The sequence below is a fragment of the Triturus cristatus genome, chromosome 11 (assembly GCF_964204655.1).
Source record: "Triturus cristatus chromosome 11, aTriCri1.1, whole genome shotgun sequence".
Taxonomy (NCBI): Eukaryota; Metazoa; Chordata; class Amphibia; order Caudata; family Salamandridae; genus Triturus; species Triturus cristatus.
This window is the reverse complement of record NC_140594.1, coordinates 1,048,422,342-1,048,442,534: the sequence shown is the minus strand read 5'-3', so window position 1 is coordinate 1,048,442,534 and position 20,193 is coordinate 1,048,422,342. Positions and strand designations below refer to the sequence as shown.

Here is a 20,193-nt window from a genome sequence, read left to right as displayed (position 1 = left end):
AAATTGTTTTATTTATTTAACATTATTTACTATTAGGGTGTTATTTTACTTACCTCCCTCCATTATTTTCCGTGGAAGTGTGTTATTTACCTGCCGCCATTATTTTTAGAGGGAGTGTGTTGCATTACCTCCGAGTGACCATGTCTGGGACATGACCTACTTCAAGGATGGGCTAGTGTACATATACTATTGTTTAGTCACCTGCAGGGTGTGCAGTAACTTTGAAAGTGTGTTGTCTTCCCATTTAGGAGCAAGTATTTTATATTCTCCAGCAGCTCCCCATTGTCCCTCCCACATTTACTACTAAAAAGTAGGCTTATGAGTGTGGATATCTCATGCACCGTGGCGGAAATCTCCCAGAAATATTATTAGGCCGAGCCGAGGTCTCTCCATGTGGACTTGTAATAATGTGAGTAGTACTACTGTAGTACTACTAGCATACTACAAAATACAGCTTGTGAACAGTCCCTTATTGTCTTGTGTTTGGACAGATCAGCCATGAGTCAATGTCTTTGTGTCCCATGCCAGTGTGAGAAGGATGCAGTCACTGAATTTTCAAGCATCAGTTTTTTCGTGTCTTGGACAGTCCCTTGCCAGAAAGGATGAGATGCAGTCACTTAATAGTTAAAAACCCATTTCCTTGTGTCTTCCCGCACTTTCTACTGTACCAATATGGTAACCCTGGTACCACATATTTGGTCCAAAGTATTGAGTCTGGTGGGGACTTCCTCTTGTTGTCAAATACCATAGAAAGGAACGTTGACTGTCATTTATTTTTCTGAGTTCTTGGACCAATGCTCATGATGTTTTTATCAATAATCATGAAAACAGTTGCTCATATTCCAATTTCTATGTATGATGTTTGGTATACAGTATCGGTGTGTCCAAAATGCAAGTGTGCTAATGTGTTTTGTATTTTCGTCTAGCCTCTATTCCTTGGTATACCTGGTCTCAGCCCTTTTCGAGCTGTTGCTCCTTTTGAGTATGGACACGGACATGCATCTGGTCATGGACAAAGACATCAGCCAGAACCATTTGTCCCAATGTGCCCTGGGACACCCTGGAAACCCAAAGCACCAAGCCCACCTTCCTAGTAGCTGAAGACACTTAAAGATGGCTGCTGAGATGACACACTATTAATGACCCACCAGCTCTGGGACTTTTGAAGTCCCATAGTTTGAAGGAGATATAACATCCTAGTTTAAAACGCTAAACAGATGATATTGATAATAAAATACAGAGATTTTCTCAATAATGTTTGTATTGAAATATGTTTAAAAAGTAATAAAAATACATTATATTAGTCCCCCCGCACGTGTCAAGACTCCAGATCTTAAATGTTTTGTGGTGTTCGGGATAAAGCATTTGCAAGTATTGAGCTTAACAACATCATTCTGTATCTGAAACGGCAATAAAACTAAGATTTCCACAGTAAGATTGCCAAAGTTAAAATTGTGTCATGTTTCCTTACTCCTGGGTGTAGGCTTGGTCGTCACCAGGCTCCTGATTTCACCTTTCTAATAGGCATGGATTATTTTACTGCTTATGAAAAGTTGTGTCATGAGTCCCCTGAGAATTTCTTGACATGTTTTGTTGCCCCACAGTGGATTGCTAGACTGTGTTGGGGAAGGGGTGAAGCCAATTGTACCCCCTCCTTAATAGATGAAACTACAGCCTTGTTAGTCAGGCTAATAAACAAATCGTGGCTGGTGGCAACAATCATAATTCAGGGACTAGGCCTTTTTATCAGCAATTCTCGTGGGAAGACTGCGCAATGGCTCTTGCAATTTAAAATCTGCAGGGTCGATCATATATTGGGCTCTTTTCGCTCCTGAATGTTTTTTTTTGTTGAGTTTTATATAGCATAAACATGGCCCTTGAGGGTATCAGAGCTCCTTACAAATGGTAATGAAAGATTAAATACATATAGGAAACAAATAGCATAGAAGAGGACTGTACTACGTACAGGATGTAGCAGCTCCAAGATGGGGAAAAGACCAACTCTCAGTCCAAACTGATAAATCAACAAACAGGATTATAAAAAGCGAGTAATAAACATTGGTGTATACATTGTGTCATATCAGGGCCAGAGGTTAGAGTTCATGAGTTCTAGAACAGAAATGTGTTCATCAATAGCACTTTGACTTCTTTTTTGAATGACTCTGTCGAGGATTTCAGTTTGAGTTCAGGAGGCAGGGAGGTCCAAATTCTCAAGGCAATACTTGAGTATGCACAGTTGTACATTTGTTTTGTACAATTTTTGTGATTTCAAAAATATGGTGCTGGTGCTTCTGGAGGATCTACAGTCACCAGACAACTCCAGTTTGTTGCGCAAGGTACCTTTGGGTGTTGAAGTGAGGGGCTTTATGGGTCATGCAGACAATTTTTAACATCTTCTTGTCTCATATGGGAGCCAATTAAGAGATGAAAGATCTGGGTCCATATTACAGAAAAGGCCCCGGGGGCGCAACAGAACAATGATTTAAACTAGTACATTGATCTAACGTCTTCACGAAAATCTTACTACTTTTAATGTCAGTAAATTTATACTCTCCCGTGTGTGTGCCAACATGGTTAAGCCTCTTGTGGTAGCTAAATATGGTGTAGAGGAAGGTGAATCCCTCACTTTCTTGCTGCATGTGAATAGAAATAATAACTTATTGGATCTTTCTTACTGACGTCTTTATAGCAGAGAATTAACGAAAAATGTGCTAGTACTGCAACTATTATAAGACCTCAAAACAACTTATGAGGGCACATTTTGGGAGACAACAAAATGCGTATAAGACCTTTCTTTTTGTCGATTTAATCCATCAAATTTATTTATATCAAAAATACTTCATACACCTTCCGTATTACAAAAATCAAACAAAAGTTACACTTCACATCAATGAGACATATTTTGGACAATATATTTCACACCATTCAATAACTCATTCCAAGCATTCTAGATACCAGACAATTCTTCAATTCAAACACACTGGTACCACAAATCAATCATTCAACTCAATCAGACTCTCAAAAAACATATAGACAACTCAATATACTTTTCTGAGACCACAGAAAAATTTGATAAGCTAGATGCTCTCAAAATTATTTCTTTTCACAAATTCAAAATTCTTGTGGTCGCACCAAAAGTTCTATGCGTTTCGAAACCCCTTAGTTTCAGGGTCTCTCATCAGGACCTGTGAATTAAAATGACAAAAACCTTTTTAAGTAACCAGGGGACGTCCAACCAGAACTAAAAGCAACAGCAAACCTTTAAACACTGACTTGTTTACCTCTGTCAAGTGGAGAGAAGATCAGCCGATCTTATTCGAATAACTCTGGAAAGAAGAGAACAAGGCACTAAACCCGAGGAAGATATAAATCACGATAACACTAACAATGTTTGAAACGTGATGCTTAGTGTGACATTCGCACAATCATTCGACATGGACTTACATGGATTATCCTAGTTGTAGCGCGTATTCGCTGTCTGGATGTTTTGGATATTGGCGAAATGTTCGTAATGTAATTACTCGTCAGCTGTGGAAAGGTGTAGAAGATGTTTTCAATACGGGCCACTGATCTCCGAGGAGTGATCATAGTTAGTTAGTAGTTTGAAATTTAGTACCTTGTTAACGTGCGAAGGACATGTGGAGGTGTCCTAAGGTTGCCCCATATTGCACTGCTCCGGTAAAGGCCGGAATTCACACTTTCCAAGAAGTAATGAAGTACGCTGTGTAATAATCACGTTGCACTCCGTGAAATGGAAAAATCTTTAAACCTGCAAATGTATTGAAACCAGATTTTAGATGGCGGGTAAGTTTGAAAACGAAGTATGTAGCATTTTTAAAGCTAGGCGGTTTCATGAACACAATGCGTATGGAACATTTTGGAAACTGAACGATTTCATGAAAATGATACGTAAATCTTGTTGGCCCAAAAAAACAATAACGTCATCAGATCCAGAAGCATATAGGTGATTCCTCTTTTCCTCATCGGAGGAGCAAGTGCAGAAATCCAAAATTAAAGCCTAAGGCTTACCTGAATGATTTTCGTAAATGTCGGTAACTGCTTGTAGACGCTATTTCTTGTCACGTGTAGAGACACGTGATAGCGGTGTTTATATATCTTTATAGGTAAAACAAAGGACGGACTTATCGTAGTGGAGCCAAAACGAACATCCTGATCCAACATGGAGGAAACTTTATAGCAGAGGCACACATAGCAATTGTTGCAAAAGCACAGACATATTGGCTCTCATCCTAAAACTGACATGCTTATGTGTAAAAGACATTGACGGTGGGTTGAGCATGCCTCTCAGAATTTACCAGACAAGGTGAGGGACAGCATCAATGGCAAAGTAGGCAAGATGTAAAGCTAGTTCCAAACAACTAAGCTTCTCTTTGAATTATTGGGGCTCAACTCTGATACAAAAACATAAAAAAGCCACTCTATAACTTGACCTTGTGGTCAAGCACCAGGTTTGAATCCCCTGTGGCTTGTTTAAACTCACTATTTAATGAATATTTGAGTGGAAGCACAGTGCTAGTTATTATTTCTCTGTGTGTATTTAAAGAGAAGCAAATATGCTTTAATTGGTCAGAACCTTATTTTATTAATTGCTTATCTTCTGATTCTAAAAAGCCAAAAGACGCCATATTGGGGTCAGCCTGAGTGAGCAGCAGCCTCTTCATGTTCTTTCGTCATTTTAGTTTCTGCCATCCCCACCATGGCTTAGCTTTCTGAGTTTTTTTTACTTCTTCTGGTAGATAACAAAACTTCTCTCTAGCCTAAAGTGATCCTTAAGTCAGGCTCTCTATTTGATTTTTATCCAGGCTGTTTACAGAACCTTTATCCAAATACGTGGTGTCTTATTTTTGTCATAGAAGTGACTTTTTTATTCAACCGTGGAATTTCTCAAGAGAGCTACTGATATCGTACTACCCTGAAGCCTGAGTAGCGGGAGGCAGATCTTCCTGACTTAGCCTGAGATGAAGTCTATCTCTGGGGCTGCTGAGCATTTGTGATGGTTTGCTGCCTCCAGATGTTTATTAAGGATAACATCTGTCGGCTGGGAATCATGTCTCCAATCTACGCAGCAATCGCAAGGTACAAGGTGCAGTTTAGAGTGGGAGGAGTAGGAGAAAAGGGCACTTGATGGGGACTGAGGATCCATGAGCAGGAGGCAATGCAAGATGGTGAGGTCTTGAGGGCTGCAGTCAGAGGAAAGTGTGGGACGGATGGATCCTTGAAGCAGAGGATAGGAGGCTCCTGCCAAGCAACAGCATGCTTGATGGCTTATGGCCTTGAGTGGCAGTGGGAATGGTTTCCTGCTATTTTGAATGGTTGCTAAAGCTGGGCATTTCTTTTCTTTTCAAACTTGTAAAGTGTAAAAATTACTCAAATGATTTGTGGTTAACCACTGTGGAATGTCACTCCCCCAATCCTGAAAACCCAGGGAATTTTTAGTTACTCTCATTTTTCCCGCACCAGCTACATTTATGGAAAGGATAGCTGCAATTCAATTTCAACAATTCTTGGAACACTCCAATTGCTTGGATAAATTTCACGCTAGTTTCCGTCCTCATAATGTTACAGAATCAGTAATCAATTCCTTCATGGATGCCGTCAGAATGCAGTATTTCAGCACCTCTAGCCTGCTTTTCTTACTGTTGATCATGAGATGTTGGTTAGCTAACTTGGTGTAATCAGAGTGCAGGTGTTCCTTTTCAGCTTTTGTGAGTTTATAACCATCAAACATCTGTCCATTTGTACATCCAGTTGCCCTTGGAGTTCTACGTTCCTCATACTATAGTGAAGAGAAAAGAGCTCTAAATCATTGGTGACATTGTAGACAGAACTCCCTGTATCTATACTGCTGCTCAGCACCGGACTGGGAAATCAAAAGCATCCCTGTCAAAAATGCTCAAACCAGCCCACTCCCTTTGTCTCTTCACACAATCTCTCTTTCCATCCATCCATTCGGCCTCTCCGCCTCTCCTTGCTTTTCACCTTATCTGATAGCTTTCTCCATTCCTTTCATCTCCATCCCTATCTTGCTCTCTTGCTCTCTCTCTGAAGCCTCCTGTGACTGCTACAGTTAACCTCTAGGGGCTGGGGAAAGTGACAAAGGCACCAAGAGCAGCCCTGAGCTTTCAAATTCGGCCTGCAAGCGCTCCAGCGCACTGCAGAAATGCCTGATGGAATAAATGACCTGTCCACCCCGCTGCTGCTGACTTTGGAAAGGATAGGGCGGTCTCTAGTGGCTCTATGGATTTGTGGGAGCCGAACTCCAACATTCATCTGTACCCAAATATTTGATCACCCCAATATTTAACAAACTAATTTGGCTTCAGAATCTACAAGTGATCTTGCATTTAGAGACGGCACTCCTCATCTTAGAAACACAAGTTAGCAGAATTGAATAGAATAAAAATATTAAATGCATAAAGGACTGAGTTTTAGATCAAAAATAAGTAAAAGAGTTTTATTACAGGAAATATCATAAGTGGTACAAAGGAGAATAAAATGCATGTATGTTATGTGAATTTGTAGAGCATGGCTAAACATCCGTGAAGCTATCCAGGCACTGAGCAGGTCAGGCCTGAGTGAGAAGGAGATCATACTTGTTTCAGCTGTAAGAGCCATGTCTTGAGGTTCCTTCAGAAGTCCATGAGGGAGGGGGAGGTTCTGAGGTGTTTCAGGAGGTAGTTCCAGGCCCTGACTAAAAGGTATGAGAAGGAGCATCCTCGGCTACTGGTCTTTCTGATGGGAGGTAAGGGAGGTGTACTCTTGCCTGGGATGCAGATCGAATGTGTCTGGTGGGTCGGTATCAGTTGAGGTGGTAATTGAGGTAAGCTGGACTGGTATTGTGGAGAGCTTTGTAGGCGTGGGTGAGCAGCTTGAACTTACATCTTTTCTGGACTAGGAGCCATGGAGATTGTTGAGGTGTGGAGAGAGGTGATTATTTTGCAAGATGATCGGGATGAGTCTGGCGGCAGTGTTTATGGTGGTTAGGAGTCGGCATAGGACATTGGCTGGGATTCGGATGTAGAAGGTGTTTCCACAATAAAGGTTCCTTCTGATAAGAGCCTGAGTGAACATTCATCGGGTGTTCAGTGGGATCCACTTGAAATTCATGCATAGCATTGGTAGGATATGGAAGCATGATGAGGAGACGGCGTTGATCTGTCTGATCATTCAGAGGTTGGTGTCTAGGATGATCACACTGGCATGCTCTGCAGGGGTGGGTGGGGGCTAAGTTTGGAGGGCCACCAAGAGGCGTCTCAAGGGGAGTGGTTGTTGCCAAAGATTAGAACTTCTGTTTTGTCTGTGTTGAACTGGAGACAGTTGTTTTTTATCCAAGCAGCGACGGTTCTCATGCAGTTGATGAAGTTTACTTTGGAGGTGCTGGTTGAGTCTGTAAGGGAGAGGATGAGCTGAATTTCACTGGAGCGGGATACTATGTTGATGCCGTGGGCTCTGACTATGTTCGATGGGGTCGTCATGTAGAGGTTAAAGAGTGTTGGGCTGAGCGACGATCCTTGAGGGACTCTATAGATGAGTTTTGTGGGTCCTGAGGTATAGGGGGAAGTCTAACTCATTCAGTTCTGTCCATGAGGAAAGAGAATATCGACTTGAGGTCCGGACCGCAGATACCGAAGTGCTGCAGCTTTCTGATGAGTTACTTGTGGGAGAGACCATATCAAAAGCTGTTGAGAGGTCGAGGAGGGTGAGTGCAGCCATTTCTCCTTGGTCGAGAATGCCTCTGATGTCATCGGTGGCTGCAGTGAGGGTTGTCTTTGTGCTGTGGTTGGTGCGAAATCCTAATTGAGAACTGTCTAAGAGTTGATGGAGTTCTAGGTGGTCTGTGAGTTGGGTATTGATGACTTTCTCAATGACTTTAGCTGGAAAGGGCAGGAGCGAGATGAGTCTGTAGCTGCGGAGGGTGTTGGGGTCCCCTGTTAGTTTCCTCAATAGGGTGTTGAATTCTGCAATTTTCCAGCATAACCGGATGGTGGCAGTGGTTATAGAGGTGTTGATGATAGTGGTGTGCATGGTAGGACCTTTCTCCTGTACTCATTGCAATTTCAACTATGACACCTCAGATGGCAACCCAACCACCTCCAAACAACCAACACATGCCACCACCCCACACTAACTGTTAAACATGTTTCTCAATGTCCGATCCTGGGAAACATTTCACCAAAATCTTGGACCTCCTCAACAGCAACACACCTGACCTTCTCTTCCTGACCAAAACATGCTGGGGGGATGCATGGCAGGTGTGTGTTTGCCAGTTTGTGTTGTCGGAGTTGCGGAAGAGATGTGGCAGCATTTGCTGAATCCGGTGGCAGCTGTGGTTGTGGTGTTCCTTTGGATGGTCATGGGCCCAGGGTTCCTGGAGCTGGGTGCAGTCCAGGAGCGCATGACTGCAGACAGATTTAGTTTTGGTGCACCTTTGGAATGCCAGCGGTGAACCCGCTGCCTGGTTGTGCTGCGGCCTGCATTAAGTAGGTTTTGGGGTGGACGGAACTTCTGTTGGCGGGAAGAACGGTGAGCGTGGAAAACCCTGGCGGGAAAACTTGGGCAGCTGCAGTGTCACTTGGTCAAAGGTGGCAACTGGATCAGACTAGAACAAGCAGGAACTGGAGGCCACTGGCAACTAGCAAGCTAGATGATGCGGTTGAGTAGAGGCCTGCATTAAGTAGGTCCTAGGGTGGACAGTGCTTCTGTTGGTGGAAAGAATGGTGAGTGGGTGAAACCCGGGTGGGCAAACCCAGGCAGTGGTGGTGTCACTTGGTCAAAAAGCGGGAACTGGATCTGACTAGAACAAGCAGGAACTAGAGGCCACTGGCAAGTGGCAAGCTAGGTGCCCAGGTGCCTACTGTATCACCATAAAGTCCAAAAACAGTAATACAAAGAAAATGCAAAATCATAAGCAAATATACTGTTAGACTCATAAAGAGCATCCACAGCATAACGGAACACCTACTAGGAAAAAGGCAAAGTATCCAAAGCCAATTAAAAAAAGAATTTGAAGCCCACAAAACAAAAAATCACTGTGATTCCATATCAAAATCACACAAGCTATTAATAGATTCGGCAAAATCAGCATCTTATGATCATCATTAGGGTTGCATTTGGCAAATCGGGAACAACAAAGTAGTAATTAAAAACTACACAATTATTTAGCACTAGCACATTTCTTAAGGTAAGAGAAATCTTCCATTGCTTTCTCAGCAACTGCACTCCAGAGATGTATAATAAAAATGAAACATTTCTTGAACAATGGCTCATAGAACTAAAACGTCTTCAGCTGAACGTCTAGCGGAAGTACTTGAAAATTATACTTTGGGTACATCATGGAAACCTCAATCACAATACAAACCGTATAACAAGAAATTATACAACATTAATTCATTGATGTCATTCGCTGCTCAGAGCAAGAAAGGAAATGGCTTTGCAGCATGGCACTGACAATAATTGCGTACCACACGAAAATGTGGCATAACAATTTATGGCATTATCTAAACTTCTTAACAACCTAGGTAACTTGTTCTAAGTGCAACTTCACAAGTTCATTCGTTACAACTCTTTGCATCGTTAAAACTAAAACACTGCAAAAATAATTTGCACATAAAAGTTGCACATTTTGCATATTTAGAAAAATGCTTTAACAGAAGGGACCCTGATCACAGAATGTGACACAAGAGTAGATTTGAATGCACACTCACCAGATGTGCTGGGGAACTGCCCTTACTTCGAAAACCAAATCAGGCAGGTGCTGTAGCTGCTGGATCTGATCCAGTGATTCGGCAAGCAACCTCCCTTTCTTTATAAATATGGGATCTCATACTACAATAAGAAAGTGAGATAGAACAGGGGGTGGAGGGACAGTCCAGAGGACTGTTGATGCGCCCCCATGCTGGAGAGCCCACCACCAATTAGGGATGAGAATGGAGGGCAAGCGCCGGTGTATACTGGCGATTTTGGAGTAGGCCAAGTGCCAGAAAATGACGTCATAGTCGCCACTGGGTAGCACCAGCTTAGTAGAAGCTACTGTCATAAACTAACCTGGTTCCAACCACGGGGACAATACTGGAGCCAATGATGGACCTTCCATCCCCTGCCTTGCCCTGGCCTTACAGGTGACACAGGAGCTGCAAAACTCCTTTACTCTTTCAGACATATGGGGCCAGTGGAAATGGTTCACCAACCGCTTCCATGTCTTTGTCTGTCCCAAATGACCTGTCAAGGGGATATCATGACCCAAGGTCAGGATGAACTCTCTGTACTTCTGGAGCACTACCAACCTCCTGGTGCCCCCCTCCCTGATGGCCTCAGTATAAAGCAGTCCATCTTCCCAGTAGATTCTGTGAAACCCACTGTCATGTTTTAAAGATTTAGCACTATATAGCACGTAGAAACCTATAGCACCTACTGGGACATCTGGTCATGCTAGACAGGGACAAAGTCAAAGTTTCAGGCCGACCTCAATGGAGCCCTGCGCGTCTGCCCCCACGTTGTACATCTCAGTCAAAGTTTTTACCTTCTGACTTTGAAACTTTCCTAGAGTTTTTTCTTCCGAGGTCTCTCGAAGCTCTCCAACAGTCCGGGATCGATGAGGGTTCACCGGCTTGCCTTTGGATGAGCTCCCAGTCAAACTATAGAAGTCGGACCTCTGGAGCTTTCCAGCGGGATGAACCAGGGATCCAGGCCGGCTTGTGGTTGAAGAGGGGCGGCTTGACTCTCTCAGTTGGTCATATCAAGTCTTTTACCTTCAGACTTAGAAACTTTTACTGAGCTTTTTCTCCAGGGGTCCCTCAATGCTCTTCGCCAGTCCAGGGACAGTGAGGCTTGTGAACAGCTCCCTGTCAAACTCTGGAAGTTGGCCCTTCAAAGTTTTTCAGCTGGATGAACCTGGAGGGCAGGCTGGCTTGTGGTTGAAGGTCACTGGCTTGGTTGGGCAAGTTGAGTCAGTACACTAATGGAGCTTTTTTACAAAGTTGCTCCAAAGTTCTCCAAACTTCTGGAACTTCTTCCTGAAGTTCCTCTGAGGATATCAAGGTGTCGAAAACTTACTCTAAGGGTCTGGAATTTCCAAGATGGTCCTTAAAAATTGGGTCTTCAGGTCCCAAAATCCACTTAGACAAAACCCTTACAAATCCACTGGCTGCACTCCAGGTTGGGGATTCTTGGGGGTGATGATCCAGGTGAGCTCTGTTAACCTGTAGCTTTCAGGCAGTCCCCTCTTTATTCTTCTTGAAGCAAGTTAAGTCCACAGGGCTGTAGTTCCAGATTATGCAGCAGGTGCAGTCATTCAGAGTGCAGGTGCCTGGTTGGTGCAAATCAAACTTCCAGCATGGACCCTTCTTCTTCTCTTTGTTTCAAGAAGCAGGTCTAAGAGGCTCTGCTCCTCTCAGATACTTATTCAGTGTTCCTTGGGGTCAAGCAGGAGGGCACTGCTGTCCAATGAGGTGCAGGGTAACACCCCAGAGTATGACCATTTTCTCTAAAGTATGGCACTATGGTCTCCCAGAAAGTACTATTCTTCCAAAATTCACTATGACTGAAGTCTCAGCAGAGAGGCAAGAACTAGCTAAACTAACCTCCAGGATGGGTTATCTCCATAGTCTCCACCCCCCTGGCATCTGCACATTTCTTCCTTAAGCCCGCCATCTGCTGGCTTCAGAGGGCAGGGGTGTAGGTGAGCCGGGTTTCTTCTGCTTGTCCCCTCCTTACTTTGAAGCTCATAGTTTATGCCCCCCTTGCTCTGGCATTCCTGTGGAGCAGAACCCTCTCCTACCAGATGGCACCTCGCCCTGGGTGCCACTTATCAAAGCAGCCTGGCTAATCCACTTAACTCTGACCTATCAGGGCAGATCACTGGAAGTCTAAATTCTGGCTTACCGACAAGAAAGTCCTATGACTTCTTGTCTGTACATTTTAGGATAAATTCAACAATAGCATGTTGTTGGATTTATCAATGCCATTCTACTAAGTCCTTGAATGAATTTCCTAGTGGGCGTTATTAATTATTAACTTCTTGCCATGTTAACCTATGTTGATGGGGATCTATAGTGGGGAAAATGAACTGAGCAATTTCTCCATTACCAGGGCTTATAAAACATATTTTATAAGGACCCTGCTTATCTCTACAGGACCCACTCACCCATGGAACACCAGGGGAGACTTTAGGGGTGATGAGTTTTAAAACATATTGTATATCCTTACTCCACAGTGCTCCTAGCACAAAAGTCAATTTGGGAAGCACTTTACTATAATGAGGGAAGGGATATGTGTAATTGCTCTATCCCAAGGCATATAAAACATATTTTATAAGGGTCCTCCTTATAAGTACCTGACATCCCTTCCCTGGGACACCTAGGGGAGATCCTGGGGTTACCTAATATGAAAAAATATTGTGATTTATCAATTTGTAAGTGCCCCAAACACCAAAGATGCGTTTGGGCACAATTTACATTGTTAAAGCAGGCCTGCAATACAGGGCTGCTTTTAAACTGACCTCAGGCTCTCAGCAGTGCAAACATACAAGTGCAAAAAGGCTGCTGGCCTCTAAACTGCCATGCCCTAATTATATACTAGGGACTTAAAGGTAGTTTTAATCCCCTGCCCTATTATGGACTAGGGCCTTATAGGGAAGGTCATGCCAATCACAGGGGTACTGTAACACATTGTGTACCCTAGTGTGTGTAGGTGTTTTCACTGTATTCTAATGTGTTTTCAGCCTGGCACTGACCTTGGGCCTGGTTAGGCAGAGTCCAGGGACAGTCAGAGTCACTTACCACCAGTCCCAGTCAGTAAAAAATGGGGGTGCCCAGGGCACATGATGTCTTTGCAACAAACCTGCCACCCAAGCCATTCTTCTAGTGTTTGGGGCCTGAAATAGTCTGAAGTGCTGCATTTGTAGGAGTGTGATGTTAGTAGGTGTTTTTGTACTGTCACCAAGTGCTGGCTGGTGCAATAGGTAGGGAAAGCTGCAGTGGCCTGCTGAAGAGGGCCCCAACACTTTTTTACAAATTAAGTACTGCGTGCCTGGCTTGGAGTGATTTGTCTCTTATTTATTAAAAAAAAAGTTTAGTATCTCAGAAACACTCCAGCACAAGCTCCTGCAATCACAATCAAGAGCCGATAATGTCCTGTCTGCAGTCACCCGTCTGCATTGAGTGCTGGATCTGTTTGAGCTCTGGGAAATTTGCAGAACGAGAACTGAACGTGAAACGGCTTCAGCCATCTTTGACCACCTCACCAACTTGAGTTTGTTGCCTTTCATTCACTTTTCTTTTTAACTCAAGTTCCCGCCATGATTATCCAGGGCTATGCAAATCTGTTTGCTCTCAGTCAGACTGGAATGGTTTTACAACATATGAAGCAGTTAATTGAAGATGAAACCTTTCACATGCACTAATATCCCCCTAAACACGGTCCATTTGATTCTCTGCTCGAATATGATAACATTTTCATCCTGTGTAATAGGTACTCCCTTTTAAATTGCAATATCCATTGATTTCCGTTTTAAAAAAAAATTAAATTTCAATCGTATTTAATGATTGGGTTTAATAGTTGCCAGAACCTTCCTTAGGGTAAATCTTGAGCTTAGAGGTGATGATTGGTTTGCATCTGTGGTGACTGGCAAGGAAGCTGTTCACATTTTGTCATCGACTGCATGGTTTCCTTCCACCCACAGTGCCTTGACCTAAATACCAAGGATGCCAATGTTCCAATACCTATTTAGCAGGGCCTACTGCTCACCAATCTATACAATGTGCATCTTTACAGCTCCCTTCTCTAAATTACACTACGGTGAAGGCCATTGCTGAAAAGCACTCTAAACCCAATACTTGTAAAACTAGACCCCCGCTGTGGAGACTGATGCCTGCCAGACTGTTGCAATAATTTTGCCCAATTGTGCCGATCTCTGCCTCTCTTTAATCACATCCCACCCAAAAAATCCCAAAAGACCTGCTGCATCCATAACCATGCTCCGTCTCTTCTGCTCTCTACCTGTCAATCACACCCAGTTATTCTCATATTCGTGTGCTACTCACTCACACCTCGCAGTCGTCATTCCACGAAGAACCATCATCGGGGCCGTGGGATTTCTGATTCCAAGACACCCTCTCTTTGCACATTTATTTGAGGTCTAAGCTCCTGACATAAATGTCCTCATTGCTATGACCATGAACTAGCAACAAACCTTTAATCTTTTAAGGGTCAGATAAGGCTTCACTCCTGGAGTTATGTAGTGGCCTGGCCTAACTGCGGCGCTGTTACCTTGTATATTAATTCCAATACAAAGAGAAACACATTTGCCATGTGGAATCCATCTGCCTCCTAACAAACTTGTCAAATGAATCCCAGAGTGCCATGGACTATTCACGGCCATGTATGCCACTAGGAACCCCTGTCCTCTTGAACTCTATTAAATATTATTTGACTTTTATTTTACAGTTAGGAAGACAAGTCTATGAAATATGAACACCGGAAAAAAACAGAAAGGCAATATACACTCCATGGAAGTTTTTTAGGCGTATAACATTTAAAGTACAGCTACACCACGAGGTCCTCTTGGTAGATAGATGTTTTTGTTGGAAAATTGATTGGGATGATTAAGCCCTGAATGGCGAAGGGCTCACACTTATCGGTATATATCTTTTTGCTTAATTATGGTATTTGGTGCTCAGGGAGAGGCTAATCATCCAACACCCCACAATTCAGATCCACGGATCTGTACAGTACTATCTATCAAGCCCTAGCACACAAATCAAATCAACAGTATCACAAGTAAATCGCTTATGGTAGGAGAACAAGCATGGCAGATAAGGATAGTTTAATATTTTCTTGTAGAAACTCCAGTCAACACGTGTTTCGTCGATCGGGACAAGAGACCAGCGATGTCCTCAGGGCTGGAAAACATACATAAAAACAGAGTGTGAGCCCATGCTTCTGGGCAAAGTAGCTATATTAAAATTGTGAGACTAACATTTATCCCAACTATGCACAACATATCAAATAAATGGCTATATATAGGTGCACTAATATTTGTTCAGTGCAGGTAGCTGAATATATAGCCATAAACCTTTTACTGTCCACCTGAACAACCAAGGTGATGGATAATGTCTGACATGGTGCATAAACCAAAATTCACATCCCAAAGTAACTCGCAAGGTGGGATAAGTGGAGTAAAACAGTGACATAGAAGAAGAAGTGTAGAAGTGCACATAGGTTCAAGGTTAAGCGTGTGATTAAAAAATATATTATTTGTAACTATGTACTGGAAACAGGCCCAGGTCTACCTTAATGTAAATGGAAAATTCTTGTATGCCTAGAGAATGTAAAGAAATATAAGTTCCTGATCGTATCTAACAGACAATTATCTGAATACCGTCCCATAGGTAAAAGGCATACCTTCTGGCTGGTTATACTTTTTCCCAGCCTCAATATGGCAGGGAAAATTAAGGATTCAAAGAGCGGTCACAACTTCTATCACGTCTGTGAATCAAATTAGAAAAGGCAATTCAAACCTAGTGTGTGGAGGGGGGCTCATCGCGCACAACGTAATCGGAGTGCACGGCAACAAACAGCACTTAGAACGTGTCATATATAATGCAATAGTCATGCATTAATAACAAAATGAGCAGCTATAAAAGAGCCCAAAGAGGTAAAGGCGTCTGTGTAACGGTCTATTCAAATTCAGGAATGATGCGAAGAGTCGCACCCAGTTGACTCAATCGTCTGAGATTCAATGTTTCATAATATGAATTCCAAAAGAATCTCTATGTGGTGGAGAGGCGGATACTCAAGAAAAACCATTGCAAGTTATGTCAATTGAGAGTAATCTTCGTTATGTATATGGTCGTTGGTAAATATAAAAGAGCCACCAGAGTGATAGTATAGGGAGGCTAAGTTGTGATAAATAAGTGCTACCGAAACCAGCCGAAGTATTAGCTGTCTCAAAAACGTTCCAAATCAGCACGTAAGTATATATAAATTCAGCACTCCAGTATTGAGTTACGTATTACATCGATGAATGGTGCGCTAAAAATAAAAGTAATCTCACATCAGTAAAGGTCATCAGTAAAGGACATTCGCTAGAAAATACGATCTGTGGACAAGAATAATAAGGATGGAGTCAATACCTCGTGGATTGTAACTCCTGTCAGTTCCAGCTCTACCTCACTAAATACAATTCCCAGTGGTAGCGACAATGACTAAATTTCGATTGGCAGCAATCAGGAACATGGTTTTTTACGAGAAGTCAAAAGAATCAAATGAGGGAACAGAGACCAACCAAAACAAATGGAAAATATAGCAAAAGGACCAGGAGGGGAAAGAGAGGGGGGAACAGAGGAGGACAAACAAGGGATGAGATTAAGATCCAGGAACAAACAGAATTAGATCCCATCTTAAATAAGGGGGTAGAGGTGATCATCCTTAGTAACCAAATACTTACAAGAGACATGATCACACTACTCAAGAAAGGGATGGGATTTTGTCCTAAAGAACATGGGGAGGTTTGTAACTCTATGATTGATTTATTTAAGTTCACAAGGAATCTGAAATTAAAAACATTCTTTGAATGTAACGCAAAACATAATAAAACAGTGAAAACCTATCCTCCCGATGTTTTTCCTGATGTGACAACCATACAAAACATTAGGGACACCGAATTACTGTCATCCATAACTGATGACGATCACATGACAATTGAAGAACTTTTCTGGGAATACGGCATAGAATCTGACATTAACATTAATAGTGAGCTCAGGAATAAATCCAGATGGACCCCTATTTTACCGAGTGGAAACAACATTGATTTGTTTCACAAACTGGTCACAGAAGACATGTATAGACACCTGCATCATGATCATAAGCATAGGTAAAGAATGTCGGATAACTTAACAATAGATGAACGCAGGGCACTGAAAGATCTTAGTCAGCTACAAAATATTACCATCAAAGAAGCCGATAAAGGCAGAAATATTGTGCTCATGAACACTAGTGATTACAATGCGGAGATCCTATCTCAACTAGGAGACAGTACCTGCTGCGAGAAACTTGAGGAGAATCTGATTAGGCCGCTGACCACACTAATCAATACACACCTTAGGGAATGGCTTAGCAGTGGGTTGATTGATCAGGACGAGTTCTTATCTCTAAAAGTGGATAAACCTAATTTTCCATGTATTTATACCTTACCTAAGGTACATAAGAACCAACAATTTCCACCCAGTAGACCGATAATATCAAGTATAGGTGGCCATACAGGGAAGTTATCACAATATGTCGACGCATTCTTACAACCCATGGTAAAAAACCTACCATCATATATGAGGGATACAAAACATATCCTTAGTATACTAACGGATGTCACATGGGAGGAAGGTATGATACTAGCAACACTGGATGTCACTGCTCTGTATACCAACATCAGGACAGAGCTGGGAATCAAAGCAGCTAGAAAATTTCTTAGCAAGAGACCAGCCACTCAGTGGGCGCATGTGGAGATGATCATCACTTTGGTTGAGATAATTTTAAAAACAATGTTTTTCTATTTGAAACAAAGTGGTACAAACAAATACAGGGAGTCGCCATGGGCCCCAGGTTCTCTCCTTTGTATGCCAACCTGCTCATGGGTTAGTTTGAGGAGGAGTGGATCTGGGGCCCTAGGGGTACCTCATGGAATGAATCCATCATATATTGGGGGCGTTATATCGACGACTGCATCATGATTTGGTCTGGCTCCATGGTTAATCTAACTAAATTTTGTGAACATCTGAACTCAAATGACATGGGTATGCACTTCACATACAACTTGAGTACCACAGAAATTAAATTTCTATATGTGACTCTATTTATAGAGGAGAACCAGATCTAGAGCAAACTTTACCGTAAACCCACAGCATGAAATGCTGAGCTGCATGCAAGTAGCTCGCTCCGTAAACACCAAATTGAATCCATACCATTTGGGGAACTAGTAAGGGCTAGGAGAAACTGCAGTAAAAATAACAACTTTGTTGTCTGTAAAAACAACATGAAGAAGCGATTTAAAGCTAGAGGTTATGATACACAGACCATTAAGAGAGCTGAACTTAAGATCATAGATACCAAGAGAGTTGATGCTCTCAAACACAACCCATCTAAAAGTAAAACCTTCAAGAAAATCAGATTAATCACCAACTACAATGAGGTTGCAATAGCCCTCAGGAAGAGTATGAAAAAACACTGGAGGATACTGAGTAACGATAAATCATTGAGGGAGTATGTTACCGACCAACCGCTTATCACATATAGACGAGGCAATAACATCAGATCATGAAGAAGTCCTAGGTACCCTAAAAAGACCAATAAATCAAACTGGTTAGCACAAAGATGTACTGGTTTTCATAAATGTGGCAGCTGTAAAATCTGCCCCCTGGCTTTAAACAACACCAAAAATGTTCTGAGTCACCTAGGGAAAAAATATGAGATCAGACAAATGATTTACGGTAACAGCCGTTATGTGATATACGTGATTAAATATAAATGCAGTTATTTCTACATTGACAGTACAACCAGGGCACTGAAAGAGAAAATTTATGAACACCTGAGGGCCATTGAACACCAAGACCCAGGATATTCGCCTTCCACACATATCAACGGATGCCCCACGCAAGGGATACACAAAACACTATCCTTCTGTGGTATTGTAAAGATTTGAGATGGATCCCAGGGGAGGGAACACAGAACTGTATCTTAGACACAGGGAGTCTATATGGTTTATGAAGCTACAGGCGGTGGAACACGGGATGAACGTAGACCACGAATTACATTATTTCCTGGGCGACTGAACTGGGGTCACTGACCTCCTGACTGAGGTTTCATGGACCACACAATAACTTTACTGCTAGATATTCTGCCACAATGACCTTAAAATCGGATAATAGATTGTCCTACAGGCACCATTATTCTGTGGATGACTTAACTGTTAATAATGACTTCTGCACAGTATGCCTGATTGATGGTAGAAGAATTACAATTGTGATGCACTCAGCCACTATGTTCGCAGAATAGAAAGTTTACTGTATGATAGGCATCTGACTTATCTAGAATTGTTTGCAACGTATATACTGTACTATATCAGACAATGTAATAGGATGAGACACAACTGATGTCTATACTTGTACCATTGTATAATTGCAACAACATTGGATCACTGTATTGCCTAGTAATTTAATGGCCTGCAGACTTGCTGAGATAATGTTTGACATAAAGCCAAATAATATTCGGTTCACTTAGGATGCGCCCGTACACTCGCATCTTCTGTCCTTCCCCTTCTCTGTGTTCCTTATGTTATACCTTTTGGGATGTGATTATGCTTTAGATCCGTCTAATATTTTTTTAGATACAGCTTTAAGCAGTGACTCGACCACAGGCACCGCCATACACCCATCATGGTGATTACGTCTGTAACACTCTGTCACGTAGCGCACGTACTAGCAAACGGGGTTATTTAAGCTGTAACACTTCCGGGTGCTGCCATCAATGACGGCCCTACTGAGGTGCCGTACTTAGAATCAGTGAGGATGCTGCCACGCACAGGTATTTACGAATATGGAACGCAATCGCGTTAGATATACAGGAGTTAGGGCCTTTACTGATGTGAGATTACTTTTATTTTTAGCGCACCATTCATCGATGTAATACATAACTCAATACTGGAGTGCTGAACTTATATATACTTACTTGCTGATTTGGTTAGTTTTTGAGACAGCTAATACGTGGGCTGGTTTCGGTAGCACTTATTTATCACGCCTTAGCCTCCCTATACTATCACTCTGGTGGCGCTTTTATATTTACCAACGACCATATACATAACGAAGATCACTCTTAATCGACATAACTTGCAATGGTTTTTCTTGAGTATCCACCTCTCCACCACATAGAGATTCTATGTACGTCCTAGCCCGCCAGACACCGGAAGAGGATGGGCTGGGCAACCCCATTAATGTCTGAACCATAAGACCTTGTAACTCATAAGTACTAAAGGTCCATTGTGTACTTTACTTGCCAAGGGGTGGTAACATAAGCAAGTGTAAAGTAGGAGTGGGCATGGGGATTGTGGGTACACTGGATGCCTTTCTCTCCATGGCGGAATTGACGCTAATGCATGAGATCCAACTGACTGAGCACATTCTATCA

The 20,193-nt window shown here is 42.4% G+C and overlaps 1 protein-coding gene and 1 long non-coding RNA gene across 3 annotated transcripts in view; one reads left to right on the top strand and one right to left on the bottom strand.

Annotated features, from left to right (window-relative positions):
* LOC146785927 (uncharacterized) overlaps nucleotides 1–1,310 on the top strand; it is a 671,075-nt gene extending 669,765 nt beyond the window's left edge. For both annotated transcript variants that reach the window (XM_085635325.1, XM_085635326.1), the window contains one exon: nucleotides 927–1,310. In XM_085635325.1, coding sequence (XP_085491451.1) covers nucleotides 927–1,094 — 168 coding nt within the window. In that variant the 3' untranslated portion in view covers nucleotides 1,095–1,310. The remainder of the gene's footprint in view (nucleotides 1–926) is intronic.
* A 1,489-nt stretch (nucleotides 1,311–2,799) lies between these two features.
* On the bottom strand, nucleotides 2,800–4,105 carry LOC146785926 (uncharacterized). Its single transcript, XR_014970828.1, has 5 exons — nucleotides 4,030–4,105; nucleotides 3,617–3,769; nucleotides 3,445–3,528; nucleotides 3,282–3,326; nucleotides 2,800–3,185 (listed from the first exon to the last, which is right to left on the bottom strand). It is a non-coding gene; the product is annotated as an uncharacterized LOC146785926 (long non-coding RNA).
* Nucleotides 4,106–20,193: the final 16,088 nt, after the last annotated feature.